Genomic DNA, 18,971 nt, shown 5'->3' with positions numbered 1-18,971 from the left:
AGTGGGAAGTTGCTGTATAACAAAAGGAAATCAACTTCATGGGAGATGCCTTGGAGGGCCAGGACGTGGAGGGTGGGGGGGAGTCGCGGGAGGGAGGGGATATGGGGATATGTGTGTAGATGCAGCTGATTCACTTTGGTGTACCTCAGAGATGGGTACAAGAGTGTAAAGCAAATATATTCCAAAGAGTTAAAAAAAAAAGAAGTAATGAAGCAAGCATCTTGTTTTCTGGTCTCAAAGGAGAAGCTCTCTCAGCATTTCACCATATGTTGATGTTTGCTGTGGGATTTTTGTAGATACCTTACATAGAAAGTCCAAAAGAATCTAAACCATTAGAGTTAATGATTTTAACAATGTTGCTGAATATAAGATCATTTTAGAAAAAGCAGTCACACATTTATATCAGCAGTAAGTAGGTAGAAAATGAAATTTTAAAATAGATGCCATTTATGATTTTTACCAAAAGTATAAAATAGAAATTTGATGAAAGATATGTAAGAACACTATCAAAAAATGATAAAGCATTATTGAAAGAACATTTAAATAAGAAGGATATACCATATTCATGGATTGGAAGACTGAACATTTTGAAGATAACTGTCCTCCAAAATAGATTTATAGCTTAATGCAATTCCCATTTTAAAGAAGAAACACCATTATTTTTTATGTAGTTTGACAAACCGATTCTAAAATGTATATAACAATGCAGAGTGCCAAGAATAGCCAAAGAATTCTTGAAGGATAACAGCAAGGTGAGAGAATTTGCTGTGTCAGATATTAAGGCACCATAAAGCTATAGTATTTAAGACTATATAGGATAAGGACTTCCCTGGTGGTCCAGTGGGTAAGATTCTGTGCTCCCAATGCAGGGGGCCCAGGTTCAATCCCTGGTCAGGGAACTAGATCCCACGTGAATGCCACAACTAAGAAGTCTGCATGCCACAACTAAAGATCCTGCATGCTGCAACTAAGACCTGGCACAGCCAAAATAAATAAATAGATAAATAAATTTTTTTACAAAAAGACTTATGGGGTAGCCTTAAGATAGAAATACAGACAAGTGAAACACAGAGCCTAGAAACAGATCTATTCATGTATGGAGTTTTATTTATTTAAAAGGTAATACTGAAGAGCATTGAAGAAAGGATGGTCTTTTTTCTCTTAATCCTGAGACATTTAGAAATCCATATGGAAAAGATGTATAATTCTTGTTCCTTACTTTACTGCATACCTATAAATCAATTTCAGAGTTTAGGTTATAGACCCAAATGTGAATGGCAAAACAACAAAGCTCATAAAGATAATTTAGAAGAATATCTTCAAAACCTAAGAATAAGGACTGTTGGTTTGTTGTTGTTGTTTTTACCTTTTTCCTTAATGGGATTTAAAAAAATGTTTTAATAAACTACATTTTAGAGCCGTTGTAGTTTTACAGCAAAATTGAACAAAAGGTACAGAGATTTCTCAAATGCCTCCTCCCCCTACACATGCATAGTCTCCCCCCATTATTAATATCCTTCACCAGAGTAACACATTTGTTACAATTGATGAGCCTACACTGACACATCATTATCACTGAAATTCCATAGTTTACATTAGTATTCACTCTTGGTATTGCACATTCTTTGGGTTTGGACAAATGTACAATCACATGTATCTATTATTATTGTGTCAGGGTAGTTTGTCCTAAAAATCTTCTGTGTTCTGCTTATTCATCTTTTATTCATCTTTCATTCCTCTCACCTCTGGCAACCACTGACCTTTTTTTTTTTAAATATAAATTTATTTATTTATTTATCTGTTGGCTGCATTGGGTCTTTGTTGCTGTGTGCAGGCTTTCTCTATTTGCAGTGAGCAGGGGATACTCTTCGTTGCAGTGCACAGGCTTCTCGTTGTGGTAGCTTCTCTTGTTGCAGAGCATGGGCTCTAGGCGTGCAGGCTTCAGTAGTTGCACCACATGGGCTCAGTATTTGTGGTGCATGGGCTTAGTTGCTCTGCGGCATGTGGGATCTTCCCGGACCAGGGATCAAACTTGTGTCTCCTGCATTGGCAGGCAGATTCTTAACCACTGCGCCGCCAGGGAAGTCCACCACTGATCTTTTTACTATCTCCGTAATTTTGCTTTATCCAGAATGTGGTATAACTGGCATCGTACAGTACGTAGCCTTTTCAGTTGCCTTCTTTCACTTAGTGCATTTAAGATTCATCTATGTCTTTTCATGGATCATTAGTTCATTCCTTTTTAGCACTGGCTAATATTCCGTTGTCTGAATGTATCACAGTTTATCAGTTTACCTACTGAAATACATCTTGGTTGCTTCCAATTTTTGGCAGTCATAAGTAAAGCTGCTCTAAACATCCATGTGCAGGTTTCTGTGTGGGCATAAGTTTTCAGCTTCTTTGGGTAAATACTACGGAGTGCAGTTATGGAATCATAGGGTGAGAGGATCCTTAGTTTTGTAAGAAAGTGTCAAATTGTCTTCCAAAGATGACTGTACCATTTTGCATTCCCAATAGCGATGAATGAGGGTTCGTATTGCTCCACATCCTTGCCAGCTTTGGTGTTGTCAGTATTCTGGATTTTGGCCATTCTAAGAGATGTGTAGTGGTATCTCATTTTAATTTGTATTTCCCTAATGACATATGCTGTGACACATCTTTTCATATGCTTATTTGCCATCTATATATCTCTTTCAGTGAGGTGTTTATTAAGGACTTTGGTCCATTTTTTTAAAGATCTGTTTTATTTTTTTATTATTTATTTATTTATTTAATTTTTGGCCTCATTGGGTCTTTGTTGCTGCACGTAGGCTTTCTCGAGGGCTCTAGAGCACAGGCTCAGTAGTTGTGGCGCATGGGCTTAGTTGCTCTGCTGCATGTGGGATCTTCCTGGACCAGGGATCAAACCCCTGTCCCCTGCATTAGCAGGCGGATTCTTAACCACTGTGCCACCAGGGAAGACCTGGTCCATTTTTAAATTGTGTTGCTTCTATTGTTGAGTTTTTAAAGTTCTTGGTAGTTTTGAGTCTTTTGCAAATATTTTCTCCCAGCCTGTGGCCTGTCTTTCATTCTCTTGACAGTGTGTTTTGCAGAGCAGTTTTTAATTTTAATGAAGCCCAGCTTATCAATTCTTCTTTCATGGATTGTACCTTTGGTGTTGTATCTAAAAAGTCATTGCCAAACCCAAAGTCATCTAAATTTTCTCCTAAGTTATCTTCTAGGAGTTTTACAGTTTTGCATTACAGTTAGGTCTGTGATACATTCTGAGTTAATTTTTGTGCTGGGTTTAAGTTTCACTTTTTGGCATGTGGATGTCCAGTGGTTCCAGCACCATTTGTTGAAAAGACTATCTTTTGTCCATTTTATGCCTTTGCTCCTTTGTCAGAGATCAGTTGACTGTAATTCTGGACTCCGTGTTCTGTTCCATTGATCATTTTGTCTATTTTTTTGGCCAATACTACACTGTCTTGATTATTGTAGCTTTATAGTGTGTCTTAAAGTTGATTAGTATCAGTTTTTGAACATTGTTCTTTTTCAATATTGTGTTGGCTATTCTGTGTCTTTTGCTGCTCCATATAAACTTTAGAATCAGTTTGTCAATATTCACAAAATAAATTGCTGGGATTTTCATTGGGATTGCATTTAATCTGTAGACCAAGTTGGGAATAACTGAAATCTTGACAGTATTGAGTCTTCCTATCCATGAACTTAGAATATCTTTCTATCTTTTTTACTTCTTTTGTTTCTTTCCTCAAAGGTTTGTAGTTTGTAGTTTTCCTCATATATATCTTATACATACTTTGTTAGTTTTATACCTAAGTATTTTTTTCGTTATGCTAATGTAAATGGAATTGTATTTTTAATTTCAAATTTCACTTGTTCATTGCAGTTATATATTAACCTTGTATCCTGAACCTTGCAATAATCACTTATTACAGGAGTTTTTAATAACATTTAAAAAAATTTATTATAGAAATTTAAAAATTTTTGTATAAAAGTAGAGAGAATAGTATGATGAATTCCCATAAACCCATAACTAAGGTCCATAATTAACAACACATGTCCAGTTTTTTTTTCCCACCCCCAGTGGATTATTTCAAAACAAGTTTTTGACATCATCTCAAGGAAGGACTTATTTAAATAGACATAAAAATCACTAACCATAACAGAAAAGAATTAATGTCAGTGCATTATTACATTAAAATTAAGAACTTCTGTTTATCAAAAGGCACTGTCAAGAGAGTAAAAAGGCAAGTCACAGAATGGGAGAAGAAATTTGCATCACGTTTAAATGATAGAAAACTACTACAGATCAGTAAGAAAAAGAAAATTTTCCCTCCAAAAACTGGGCAAGTGTAGGCATGTCAGGAAAGAGAGTATTAAAATGGCTAACATATAAAGGCACCGAGTCTCTTTAGAAATGAATGAAATGGGGAAATGGGGACTTCCTAGGTGGCGCAGTGGTTAAGAATCTGCTTGCCAATGCAGGGGACACAAGTCCGATCCCTGCCCCAGGAAGATACCACATGCGGCCGAGCAACTAAGCCCACACGCCACAACTATTGAGCCCATGTGTTGCGACTACTGAAGGCCAGGCACCTGGAACCCATGCTCCACAGCAAGAGAAGCCACCACAATGAGGAGCCTGCGTACCACAATGAAGCCCCCACTCGCCACAACTAGAGAAAGCCCGTGTGCAGCAACAAAGACCCAACACAGCCACTAAATAAATAAAAAATAAATAAATTCGGGGACTCAGAAAAAAAGAGAGAAGAAATGAATGAAATGCAAATTGAAACCACAATGAGATACTACTACTCTTGCACTAGAAAGGCTAAAATTAAAAAGAATAACAGTACCAAGAGTGTGAGTATGTGGAGCAATACAAATTTTCAAAAACTGCTAGTGGAAGTTTAAATTTGGGCAGCTACTTTGAAAAACTGTTTGCTATTATGTACTAAAGCTGAAGATATCATACCCTGTGACTTCTATTCCTGGGTATACTCAAGAGAAATGCATTTCCAGGTACACCAAGAGACTTGTATAAGAATATTCAAAACAGTGTTGGTTGTTTTGGCCAAAAACTAGAAGCAACCCAGTTGTCCATCACTAGCAGAAAAGATAAACAAACAATGGCATAATCATACAATGAAATATTATTTACCAAAGAAAATGAACAAACTACATTTACTTGCAAGAACACGCATGATCTTCCAAACACAATGTTGAGCAAAACAAGTCATGCACCAAAAATAAAATATGTGCAGAATTATTCCTTTTAAAAGTAAAACTGTACCATAATATTTAGTCATGTGTGCTTAGGGGGTATCAACTATAAAGAAAAGAAGTTTGGAGTGTGGTTACCTTTGGCGGATGGGTGGAGATAATAATGAAAGGGGTCATGAGGAAGACTTCTGCAGTACTAGCGTTTTATTTCTTAACTGGAGTAATAGTATTTGGGTGTTTGTTTTGGATTAAATGATCAAGCTGTAATACTTTATGTGTGTGTGCACAGTGAATGCACACACACACAGAGTATTCAATTCCATAATTGTAATTTCATATATAATAATTCCATATATTTCACAATAAAAAATTTTTTTAAAGAAGACCTTTCATGAAGACAGAATGGGCTTAAACAAGTATGCTATTTAGGTAGCATGTTTCTTACATTCACAAATGTAATACTTAAAAGCTAGTGTCGACTTTGTGATAACTGTAACAGCTATTTAGAAATAGAAATATTTATAATCAAAGTAGATTATTGATCCATAAGTCAGTTTAAGAAAGAAATGCTGACAAGTTTAATTCTTATTTGCATGAAGGTTAATGAGTGAACAATAACAGATTTTGCAGTGCTCTGTGTTATGAGAAAAGTCGTTTTGTTGGAGACAGAAGCATGCAATTAGGATTGATTTATTCATTTCTATACTTTGAAGCAAGGGGGATGAGATGGGGTGGAGAGGTCAGACATTCACTGTTTTACAGTGCTAGAAAGAACATTCAAAGCAAAGTCTTTGGCAAACAGAATATCTCTCAGATCTAAACTTAAATTAGTTCTACCACATATAAAATGAAATGCAATTTAAAAAAATTGCTCCTCCATACTCTCCTTCAGATTCTCAGGAATTCTGCCAGCTTGTATGCACTGATTTTAGTAATTGAAGGTTTGTTTTACTTTCAAATATCACAGCTCATAAGTGTTTTAATTTTTTTGACTTATGGAATTGAGTTTCTTTCCTGGATTAGCTGGCAGAATTCTTGAGAATCTGAAGGACCATGAGGAAAAGGAAATAATTTTAAAAACAAAAATAAAAACCTGTGCATTCAACTCACCCGGTCCATGTAGTAAGCCCAGAACTATGGCATATATTATGAGGACATCCAAAAGTAATGATGCCATAGAATAGAAGATCCGTTAAATAGAGAAATATCAGTGAAACCTAAAAAGAGGGTTTGACTTGTGAGAAAGACTAAAATTAGGCCATTAGCAGTGGTAACTTTTTCCTTCAGAAAGGAAAACTGTTTTTCTTCAGACTTAGTGTTTTTCTTCAGACTCAGCTTACACAGAGGCATATTAGGAGATTTGATTTGTTTGCAGACTGACTTTCTGGTTTTTAGATTATCTAGTTTCCTTGATTCTCACCCCCCCCCCCCCCCCGCCTCGTGACACCCATTTTTACTGGCTGTCCATCTTTTAGCCACATCACAATTTATTTTTTCCTTTTACCAAAGGCAGGGAGAGATTAACAAGTATAAAGATAAAACTCAGTCAGTCTTTCTCCCTGCTTGGAAATAAAGACTTAACTAAGTATTTTACTTTTTATTCTATTTTAGTTCCCCATTCCTTAAAAAAAAAAAAGCCTTAAAGTTGGCTGTAAACAGACACCAAAATAATCATCACGTGGCTTCATAATTCTCTAAGTAACTATTTGAATTCATGTAATTCCTGGAACAATATACAAAGTTTTGCATAGAAAACATTTGCTCAGAGATAATCTAGAATCAGCAAATAACACGTACTGATCTTAGTAACTGAAGATTTATTTGAGCTCTTTAAAAAAAAAAAAATCAGGACTTCCTAGGTGGTGCAGTGTTAAAGAATCTGCCTGCCAATGCAGGGGACATGGGTTCGAGCCCTGCCCTGGGAAGATTCCACATGCCACGGAGCAACTAGGTCCATGCACCACAACTATTGAGCCTGTGCACTAGAGCCCGTGAGCCACGGCTGTTGAGCCCACGTGCCGCAACTGTTGAAGCCCACGCGCCTAGAGCCCGTGCTCCACAGCAAGAGAAGCCACTACAATGAAGAGTAGCCCCCGTTCGCAGCAACTAGAAAAAGCCCATGTGCAGCAACGAAGACCCAGCGCAGCCAATAAATAAATAAAATAAATAAATTTTTTAAAAAAATCACTGTTTTTAAGTGCTTTAATTTTTTTGACTTATGAAATTTTCTTTTTTGAAACAGCTGGCAGAATTCTGAGAATCTGAAGGACAGTATGGAGTAGGAAATAATTTTTTTTAATTATTAATTTTATTTCATATATGGGAGAGCTAATTCCAGACTAATTACAGATGGCATTGAGACAAAAGAGGTTGGCCATTAAAATCAATATCATTACCTCCTGGCTGTTCTCTAGAATACATTACTAAGAAAGTTTTGAAAGGTGGACCGAATTTCCTACCTGCCATTCAATCAGTAAACCTTTTAAGTAACGAGACACTCAAGAAGTGGAACTTAAGAAATAGAAGTTTGTTCTGTTACATCTGCTTGAAACCTGGGAAAATCTATAGGTGAGAGTAAAGTAGGATTTAATTGCTTGCTTAATAAAAACCGCGACTTTCCATCAAGCTCTACCTTGAAAAATCAGAACTTAATCTAGATGTTAGGAAATTTCTCAGTGTAAGTGCTATAAAAAGAGGCACAACATACTTCAGAATGTAGTTGAAGAAGCACTCAAAGGAGCAAAGTAAAGAAAAAATTTAATCAGCTCTTAAGGCTAGATGACAAGGAAATTCCCTAGTGGTCCAGTGGTCAGGACTCTACACTTTCATTGTCAAGGGCATGGGTTCAGTCCCTGCTTGGGGAACTACGATCCCACAGGCTGCTCAGCAGACTTAAAAAAAAAAAAACCAACCCCCCAAAAAAACCTAAATGACAAATGAAAGCAGAAATAAGAAATAACAGGAAGATTAAATGCCGCTTTCTTTCATTGAAGATCTACTTGGCAGATTGACTGGTAGTCAAAGTGTGGATTTTTCTGGACATTGAAGCCACATTAGTCATCTGAAGTGGCCAGGAAGACCAACTGATGAGATTCCTTACAACCTACTAAAAGGATTTTTGTGTTAGGCCGTTGGCAACTAGGATGGAGGTTTCTTAAATAACTTTTAAAACAACTAAACATATAGAAGTGTTAGCATTTCAGAAAGCTACACTAGTATACTGTAGTAGAACTACTTAAAGCAAACTAGAAATTTTACAAAATGGCATTTTGACACAGTTGCCCTTCTAAATTTCCCATCTCTGATTTGCTTCCCTTCTAAGCTTGATTCCCCTTTACTTCCACATATCCCTCCTCCCCACTTTTAAATAAGTATCTTATTGCTTACCAAAACAGTTATAATTCTTCTAATTAGGTTGTAAATTGACGGAGAATTACCACCTAGGAAACTGAAGTTGGTGGCATCTTCAATTTTGAAGTTGTGAATACACTCTAGGCTTTAGCTAGTAGTGCCCCTGACAATAAGTGTCTTTTCCTTGCACTCACATTTGTACAACATAACCCCAGCCCTATGTTTGCCATTAGTGCACATAAAGAAACTGAACTCAACTTGTAATTTTAATGGTGATTTATATGTGGGTTATTCGCAAAATTGGCATGAGAAAAAGCAATTGCAAGAGACAGGTTATTTTCTTTTAGGTGGTTGAGTACTGGCTATGTTCAATCTAAAGGAGAACTTCAGATTGTTTAATTCATGAGATACCACTTCTGGCACTTAGCCCCTGCTTTTGATTTTGCTTTTTAATTTTTAAGAGGAAGTTGATACAGTTTGAGAAAATATGACAAGTGAGCATGACACTTGTGAGGTTATCTGTATGTCTAGGGTTCTTTACCTCTGGGCTTACCTGCATTTAATTGGCTCTTAACTGTATGGCCTGTCTTTGGCCATGGTGAAATGTGAATAATTTTGTTATCCAACTTATTTCATGTATGTATGAGGAATATCAGTGAGTAACAACAAAAATCTGAGATCCTTAGAAGAAAGGTGATATACCACCTTTGTGTTAAAATAATGGCAACTTGAGAACTAGTATATTTGGTGAGTTACAGCATTGACGTATAGCATAAAACTTCTGCAGTAGGTTTCTTACTGTATGACTTTGGGTAAAGAATAGTACCATGACTGATTTTTCTCATCATTGTGAAGTTAAGAGAAGTTATTCTGGAAGGGATTATATTTCCATCTTTCTCCTCACTCATCAGATCGGATAATATAGTAATTTGCCATCATATCAATGAAAAAACATATAAACAATCTAAAACCATAAGTTTTTAGTTGTTAAATTCAAAGACACAAATTCAGTAACCCCTATAAGAATCCTTAGACTTACTCCATTCCTGGGTTGAGCCCCCTCTATGCTTCTCTACTATAAGCAGCCTGGAATTTGAGAGGACAGGCTTTTCCATGAAGGAAACAGTCTTCTCATTGATAATCAGATTGAATTCATGTCAGTACTTTCAAGAGCCTGTGTCGCTTTAGAGAACAAATGTATGGACACCAAGTGGGGAAAGCGGGAGGAGGGGGTGGGATGAATTGGGAGATTGGGGTTGACATGTATATGCTGATATATATAAAATAGATAATTGGAAAAAAAAAACAACCTTACTGTCTTAATATTAGCTCTGATAAACCTTTTTAGGTAGGACCCTAACTAGTAAAACTTTTAATAATCTCCACCTCATAATAGTGCTATGGTGGGGGTCTAGTATATGTATTTAGTACTGTGCAATTTAATAAGCTAATGCCTAGTTGATATCATTATTAGAGAGATTGTATATTTTTACTGGTCTCTTGCACTAGACATTTATTTATTTTGGCTGCATTGGGTCTTCGTTGCTGCGTGGTGGGCTTTCTCTAGTTGCGGAGCGCAGGGCTACTCTTTGTTGCAGTGCTCAGACTTCTCAGTGTGGTGGCTTCTCTCATTGCGGAGCATGGGCTCTAGGTGCATGGGCTTCAGTAGTTGTGGCACTTGGACTCAGTAGTTGTGGCTAATGGGCTCTAGAACTCAGCCTCGGTATTTGTGGCACTCAGGCTCAGCTGCTCCGTGGCATGTGGGATCTTCCCAGACCAGGGCTCGAACCAGTGTCCCCTGCATTAGCAGGTGGATTCTTAACCACTGCGCCACCAGGGAAGTCCAGTTTTAACCATTTTTAAGTGTGCAGTTCAGTGGCATATTTTCACATCCTGGTGCAACCATAACCTCTATCCATCTCCACAATTTTTTCAACTTGCAAAACTGAAACTCTGTATCTATTAAACAAGAACTTTCTTTTCCCCTCCCCCCAAGCCCATAGCAACCACCATTCTATTTCTCTTTCTTCTAATTTGACTACTCTAGGTGCCTCATGTGAGTAGAATCATATAGTATTTGTCATTTTGTAAGTGGCTTAATTCACTTAGCATAATATCTTCAAGCTTCATCCATGTTGTAGCATGTGTCAGGATCTCCTTCCTCTTTAATGCTGGATAATATTCCATTGTGTATATGTATACATACTGCATTTTATTTATCCATTCATCTGATGATGGACATTTTGTTGCTTCTATCTTTTGGCTGTTGTGAATAATGCTGGTATGAACGTGGGTATATAAATATTTGTTCAAGTTGCTGCTTTCAGTCCTTTTGTGTGTATACCCAGATGTGGAATTGCTGTATCGTATGATAATTCTACCTTTAATTATTGTATTTAAGGAGCCACCATATAGCTTTCCACAGCAGCTGTACCATTTTACATTCCCACCAGCAATGTATGATCATTCCAGCTTCTCCACATCCTCACCAATACTTGTTTTCTCTCTTTGTTTCCTCCCTCTCTCCTTTCTTCACTTCCTTCCTTCTTTCCTGCCTGCCTGCCTACCTTTCTTCTTTCCATCCTGAGAGTTGTGAATATAATCAGAACTTTTAACCAAATTAATTATGAAACATTCAATACAGTGTGGTCTTCAGGTTAAATTATAAATTAAAAACAGAATTAGACTATGTTTCAAAGTTTGTTGAGATATGTGTTCAATTACAAAGAAGACATACAGATAGATGGCCAACAGGCACATGAAGCGTGCTTAACATCACCACTCAGGAAGACGTAACCAATGCGATATCGCCTCACACCTGATGAATGGTTATTATCAAAAAGACAAGAAATAACAAGTGTTGGCCAGGATGTGGAAGAAAGGGAACCCTGTGCACTGTTGGTGAGAATGTAAATTGGTGCAGCCACTATGGAAAACAGTACGGAGGTTCCTCAAAATATTAAATATAGAGCTGCCATATGATCCATCAATTCCACTTCTGGATATTTATCCAGAGAAAGCAAAAAACAAGTCAAAAAGATATATGGACCCCCATATTCACTACAGCATGATTTACAGCAGCCAAAATATGAAAACAACCTAAGTGTCTATTGATGGATGAATGGATAAAGAAAATGCAGTGTGTATATACAGTGGAATATTATTCAGCCATAAAAAAGAAAATCTTGCCATTTTTGACAATATGGATGGACCTTGAGGACATTATGCTAAGTGAAATAAGTCAGAGAAAGACAAACTGTATGATCTCATTTATATGTGGGATTTAAAATTTGAGAAAAAAGAGCTCATAGATACAGAGAACAGCTTGGTGGTTACCAAAGATGAGGGGTTGGGGGAGGGCCAAATGGGTAAAGGGGGTCAAAAAGTAACAAACTTCCAGTTATAAAATAAATAAGTCCTGGGAATGTATGCACAGCATGGTGACTATAATTAATAATACTGTATTGCTTGTTTGAAAATTGCTGAGAGGGGCTTCCCTGGTGGTCCAGTGGTTGAGTCTGTCTTCCAGGGATTTCCTGGGTGGCGCAGTGGGTAAGAATCCACCTGCCAATGCAGGGGACATGGGTTCGATCCCTGCCCCAGGAAGATACCATGTGCTGCAGAGCAACTAACCCTGTGTGCCTCAACTATTGAGCCTGCACTCTAGAGCCCATGAGCCACAACTATTGAACCCATGTGCCACAACTACTGAAGCCCATGCGCCTAGAGCCTGTGCTCTGCAACGAGAGGCCACCACAATGAGAAGCCCGTGCACCACAATGAAGAGTAGCCCTGCTCGACGCAACTAGAGAAAGCCCGTGTGCAGCAACGAAGACCGAACACAGCCAATAAAATAAATAAATTTATTAAAAAAAAAAAAGAGTCTGCCTTCCAATGCAGGGAACATGGGTTCGATCCCTGGTCAGGGAACTAAGATCCCACATGCTGCAGGGCAACTAAGCCCATGCATCGCAACTACAGAGCCCACGCACTCTGGAGCCTGCTTGCCACAGCTAGAGAGCCCATGTGCCACAAGGAAAGATCCTGCAAGATGCAACAAAGATCCCACGTGACCTGATGTGGCTTAAATAAATATTTTTTAAAAAAAGAAAGTTGCTAAAAGAGTGTATCTTCTTTTTTTTAATTTATTTTTTTGGCTGTGTTGGATCTTTGTTGCTGTGTGAAGGCTTTCCCTAGTTGTGGTGAGTGGGGGGCTGCTCTTCATTGTGGTGTACGGGCTTCTCATTGAGGTGGCTTCTCTTGTTGTGGAGCACAGGCTCTAGGTGTGTGGGCTTTAGTAGGTGTGTGGGCTTCAGTAGTTGTGGCTCTCGGGCTCTAGAGCGCAGGCTCAGTAGTTGTGGTGCGAGGGCTTAGTTGCTCTGCGGCATGTGGGATCTTCCCAGACCAGGGATCAAAACCCATGTCCCTGCATTGGCAGGCAGTTTCTTAACCACTGCATCACCAGGGAAGTCCCAAGAGAGGTATATCTTAAAAGTTCTTATCACAAGAAAAAAAATTTTCTAACTATGTATGGTGACACATGTTAACTAGACTTACTGTGGTAGTCATTTGACAATACATACAAATATAAAATCATTATGCTGTATACCTGAAACTACATAATATATATATGTGTCAATTATACCTCAATTTTAAAAAACCTTGTTCGGGTCTGGTTTGATATTGTGATAGTCAGACTCAGATATTTCTATGTCACCCTCATTGAGACAACTTTTGCCTGATTTTTTAAGCCAGTGAAAACAATAATAAAGCCTGCAATATTTACAAATATGTCAGTGATACTGTAAATAACATACTTTCCCCAAAATGTTCCTAAATTTGTGCTATTTGAAATAATTCCAAGAAACTTGTGAGATTGTTCCTGATAGAATGAAATAAATGATAATTAGAAAGCTCAGTCTTAAGGGTTCCTTGTATCCTTTATGAATCTTGCCTGAGTATAGTATTTAACTTCATTTTTTTTCTTTAAAAATTTATTTCTTATAGAGTATACATAATTTTCTATCATAGGGTAGATTTAAAGGATGAGATCCTGCCTTATTTCCTACTAATGGAATTAAGTAAATCTTAGGCTTTCTTTGCGTGAAAAAATAAAGAGAATTGTTAAATCACTAAATGTTGGTGGGAATTAAAAATGACTTTCCCTATAATGTTGAGAGACACAAGCTCCAGTTCATTGAAGCAGGGTTTTGAATATACTTGAGTTGTTGGTTTAAGTAAAAAAGAGGCAATATTAGCTGGTGGATTGACAAGATGTTAAATTACTGCTTCCCTTATTGGCGAAATCATGATTTAGAATATAAATACAAAATGGGTATTTGTGTCCTGCGAGGCTGACCTGTACAGACTACAGGTCAGACTACCGGTCTCTTGCCCTTGGGCTTCTGGTTGAGTTTGGCCATTGGGCAACATAGGTAGGAGACCAGAGGCAAGGAGGAGAGTGAGTGAGGTAGGAGTACCCGTTCCCCCAGTCTTTCGCTGAGGGGTCACTGTGGGCTTACTGTGTCCTTTGACTGAAGGACTGTTATCCTATGGCTGTCTCCACACCAGGTGAAACAAAGCTGAAAGAGCCCGCTGTCTCTGGGTTCCAGTAATTGCTCCTGTCTTACTTTCTTTAAAACCTCCGGTAGCAATGTACATTGCTATTATTAGCCAAGGAGTACTGTGCTCTACCTTGTGGTTTCCCTACTGCCTACCAGCACCTTCGAAAATAGTCCCTTCATGAAGCTCTCTTCAGATTTCCCCATCTAAGTGTGCTGTTTGTTTCCTGCTGGGACCCTGACTGAAATAGCTGCTTCATGTATTTTTAATCATCATGCCAACTGGTATGCCAGATAAACCCTAATAATACTTACGCTAATTTGGGCAGGCAGTAACTGAATGTGTTTGCAGAACACCTTTGTTTTCCTTGCACTTCATTTCATCTAGCGTGTTATTAAAGGAAAAAAAAAAGTGTTAGATGATGTATAAGAAGTTAATAATACCAGTAGTTCATTTAAGTATAGATCCCCAAATGCTGTTGTACTTTAAGTATCCCCTCTTTTCCCTAAAAGAGATTGGTGGTTTGATTCTTTAATAAGATTACTGATGTCCTTTGTATCATCTCAGTGCTCATTAATGTGTCTTTGGAAGAGTACAGTTGGCCCTTGAACAACATGGGTGTTAGGGGTGCTGACCCCTGAGTGCAGTGGAAAAATCCTTACAGTTGGGCCTCAATGTCCACAGTTCTGCATCCATGGATTCAGAAGACTGTGTAGTACTGTAGTATTTACTATTGAAAAGAGTCTGTGTATAGGTAGACCTGGGCGATTCAAACCCATGTTGTTCAAGGGTCAGCTGTACTTACAACAGTTAAGTTATATCATCTGGATAACCTAAGGTTGCTGGATAATATTTTGGCTGTATAAGGTTTTCATCTGTATGTACTGTATCTCTTTTCAATTAATAAAGATAATTAGAATTAACTATATTATGTCATCATCTGGAAAACTAGGCTTTAATACTGAGTTTGTGTAAATGTAACCTGATTTTTCATTTGGGTAACAATCGTGAAACTGCCAGTATTACAGAGGTTATATCTAAATTAATTCACATTTCAGTGGTAATTGGCAAGCATAGTTTCTCTTGGAATGACATAGGCTCTATTCATATCCTCTTTTCCACTTTTAGTACCAAAACATTGTTAACATTCTGACTTATAACTTATCAGCCTTCCACGGCAACTAGGAGGTATTTTAAAACACAGGATAAAGATTGAGCTGTAAAAGAGGTTTTAATTAAAACCCATCTCTAGTAATAGTATAAGCATTCGGAAAGTGTACTGGAATATTACTGTATTTTTTATACCCCCACCTTACTCTGTTCAGACTGCTGTAACAAAATACCACAGATTGGGTAGTTTATAAACAACAGAAATTTACTTCTCACAGTTCCAGAGTCTGGAAATCTGAGATCAAAGGGCCAGCATGGTCTGGTGAGAGCCTTTGCTGGATTGCAGACTTCTCATTGTGTCCTCACATGGTGGCAAAGGCTAGAGAGCTCTGTGGAATCTTTTTATAAGAGCACTAATCCCAGGACTTCCCTGGTGGTCCAGTGGTTAAGAATCCACCTTCCAATGCAGGGGATGTGGATTCGATCCCTGGTTGGGGAACTAAGATCCCGCAAGCAGGAACTAAGATCCCACAAGCCAAGGGGCAACTATGCCTGTGCACCACAACTAGAGAGCCCACGCCCCAACTAATGGGCCCACCACAGCCAAATAAATAAATAAATAAAATTTAAAAAAAGAAAAAAGGGATCACTAATCCCATTCATGAGGACTCCACTCTCCATAGGCCTCACCTACTAATACCATCCCAATAGGGTTTCAACATGTGAATTTGGAGCGGGGAGGCCACAAACATTCAGACCACAGCAACCCCTTTTCTCAAAATTTCCCCTTTTAGTTGCTTTGTTGAAATTCTAACCCCCAAGCTATTCCTAAGTATGGTGCATAGATCTGTAATGTTGATATCGCTTGGGAGTAAAAATCTCAGGCCACATGCCAGACTCCTGAATCAGAACCTGCATTTTAACTTGAGATTCCCCAGATGATAAGTATACACATCAGGATTTGAGAAGCACTCTAACCATTTCCTAGGATCGCATTTCATTAGATTCATACAAAGCCATCAAGTGTTAAAGCTGAGGTAATTTGTTGATCATATAGCCACCAGTAAAGAAACTGATTAAATTCACAGATAACCTTTGCTTTGTAAGTTCAGGGAAGCCAAACTCTTTTCTGTAATTACTTACATTGAACTAAGTTTTCCCATTTGTGCTGGTAGTGTAAACCCAGGTACATTGCTGTATCAAGTATTATACTGGAAACACAAACAAATGTATTCATAATGTGTGTGTGTTGCAGTCTGGAAGATGGAAAGTACTTTTATGTGGTGGTGTTATTAATGTTACAGAGGCTCTCATTCTCACATTTTCAGATTTTTTTTTTAGTGTTAAATTTTACCTTGAGCTCTTTACTTACAACATTTTAAGGGGGGCCTTTTAAGTTAAGATAGGATAGTTAACAAAGATATCAAGGATTACCAGACAGTCTAATATAGTTGATGTATTTAATGTTTTTTTTCAAGCTGTGACAGTGTCTATTGAAATTCAATTTAATTTTATAATTTTAACGCAAATGTAGTTATCTATATAATAGAATTTACAAAATAACAACGAAGTTCTTATTAGCTGTTTATGGGAGAAAAGCAGCTAGTATTGTCCCTTCCATTTTGCAGGATGGATTATATGTTAGCTTTGGACCATGTTGAATATATTTTTTTCCTTCTCATTCTTTCAGATTCATCAGGATTCATTTTTGATTTGCAGTCCAACACTGTACTGGCCCAGGGAGGAGCTTTTGAGAACATGAAAGAGAAGGTATGACTAGTTACAGTGGATAGGAAACTTGAATGTCTTGTTAAAATTTGGGTATTAATAAAATCAATAGCAACACAAACTCGTTAACAAAGTGAAATTTTAAGAACAAAACTGTATGAATGCCACTGTATATCAGAGAGTAACTACCATGAAGATTTTGAAGAGTCAGAGCCTTTGATAAGTGTAAACAATTTTCTTGGCATGTATCCATATACATATATTTATTCTAAATTCTCTTGAAGACATCTTAATATTAATTAATTAACATTATAAGAATATTTATATGACTAACTGTATATCTAATTTGGCAACATTCTTTAAGGAACAACCTGAGTAGGATCTTCCCTTTCTTTTTAAGACAACCCAATTTTTATTTTTTATTTTTATTTATTTATGTAAAAAATATTTATTTATTTATTTGGCTGTGCTGGGTCTTAGTTGTGGCATGTGGGATCTTTGTTGCCACATGTAGGATCTTCATTGCAGCATGTGGAATCTTAGTTGCAGCATGCGGACTCTTAATTGTGGCATGCAAACTCTTAGTTGTGGCATGCATGTAGGATCTAGTTCCCTGACCAGGGATTGAACCCTGGCCGCCTGCATTGGGAGTGTGGCATCTTAACCACTGGACCACCAGGGAAGTCCCAGGATCTTACCTTTCACTTGAAGAGGATTTTTAAGTCCTGGAGACTTTAGAGCAAGAAGAGAAATAAATTTTCTAAGTAAATACCTTTGGAAGAAAAGGTTGTTTTTAGTAATATAACCTTTAATGAGATATATTGAGAAGAACATAAAACAAAAGCTTTATGTGTGTTCTCTGTCTTATTTAAAAAGTATATTGTTGATTATGGAGTCATAGATATATATTGGTTCAGTAATATAAACACTTCTGCATTTTAAGTTATCGAAATTTTACCTTTATCACTGAGTCTGTAAGTTTTGCCTAGAGCCCATTTCAAGTGATCAGTGCTAAGATTTTTGCTCATCTCAAAAATGTGTATTACAAATTCGCCCTCTTTGGATTATATATTATATACCTTCCCACTTGTATGGTTTTAAATCTTATTGTTTAATTAAGCCTGAAACAAAAAAAAGTATAGAATGATATGAAAGCAAGCATACTAAAAAAGACTTAGGTTCTAATACAGATTCTGCTGGTTACTTAAACAAGATACTTTACTTCTCTTCATCTATAAAAGGACTTCCTTTTCAAGCAGTATGGCTGACTAGATACCCTGAAAACATTTCTAATATACAGTGCTTACAAATACAGAATGAAAAATAGCATATATCATTTTAAATGTATAGCTGGGGAATTCCCTGGCCGTCCCGTGGTTAGGACTCTGCACTTTCATTGCTGATGGCCTGGGTTCAATATCTGGTCTAAGATCCCGCAAGCTGTGTGGCGTGGCAAAAAAAAAAAGCCTTTTAATATTATATTTGAACTGATGATGTCAATATGAACTTATGTTGTAAAAAACAAAATTTCCTAGTTCTATGCAATGAAAGGACCTAGAAAAAATGACTCCCTAGTAGTAATAAACACACCTAGCTCTTAGATCTTGGTTTCTAACTACCACACCCTACCAAAAAGAATTGGGTCTTCTTGAAGAAATAACCAATTTCACATTGTGCAGCAAGACAAGAAATGAAAATTATAAGGATTAGAAAGGAAGAAAAAAACCTGTTATTTATAGACAATACAATTATCTACATAGAATAACCAAGAAAGCAACAAATTATTAGGAATAATGAAGTTATCAAAATAGCTGGATATAAAATTGATATACAAAAATGAAAACAGAATATGTAATTATTGTAAAATATATATTTTTAATCTCAAAAGATATAAAATACCTTAGGAATAACTGACAAAATTGGCATATCTGTTTTAAAGGGAAATTTGGCATTTCTAATGAATCTGTAGATCCCCTACTGCGTGGGAATTCTAC

The 18,971-nt window shown here is 37.2% G+C and overlaps 1 protein-coding gene across 4 annotated transcripts in view; it reads left to right on the top strand.

Moving 5' to 3' along the window:
* Positions 1 to 18,971, top strand: part of SPATS2 (spermatogenesis associated serine rich 2) — a 133,617-nt gene that overhangs the window by 77,328 nt on the left and 37,318 nt on the right. For all 4 annotated transcript variants that reach the window (XM_057701433.1, XM_057701431.1, XM_057701434.1 and 1 more), the window contains one exon: positions 16,940 to 17,019. In XM_057701433.1, coding sequence (XP_057557416.1) covers positions 17,008 to 17,019 — 12 coding nt within the window. In that variant the 5' untranslated portion in view covers positions 16,940 to 17,007. The remainder of the gene's footprint in view (positions 1 to 16,939; positions 17,020 to 18,971) is intronic.

The sequence above is a fragment of the Hippopotamus amphibius genome, chromosome 12 (assembly GCF_030028045.1).
Source record: "Hippopotamus amphibius kiboko isolate mHipAmp2 chromosome 12, mHipAmp2.hap2, whole genome shotgun sequence".
Lineage (NCBI taxonomy): Eukaryota > Metazoa > Chordata > Mammalia > Artiodactyla > Hippopotamidae > Hippopotamus > Hippopotamus amphibius.
Note: the sequence above shows the minus strand (reverse complement) of the source record. Positions and strands in the feature narration are given on the sequence as shown.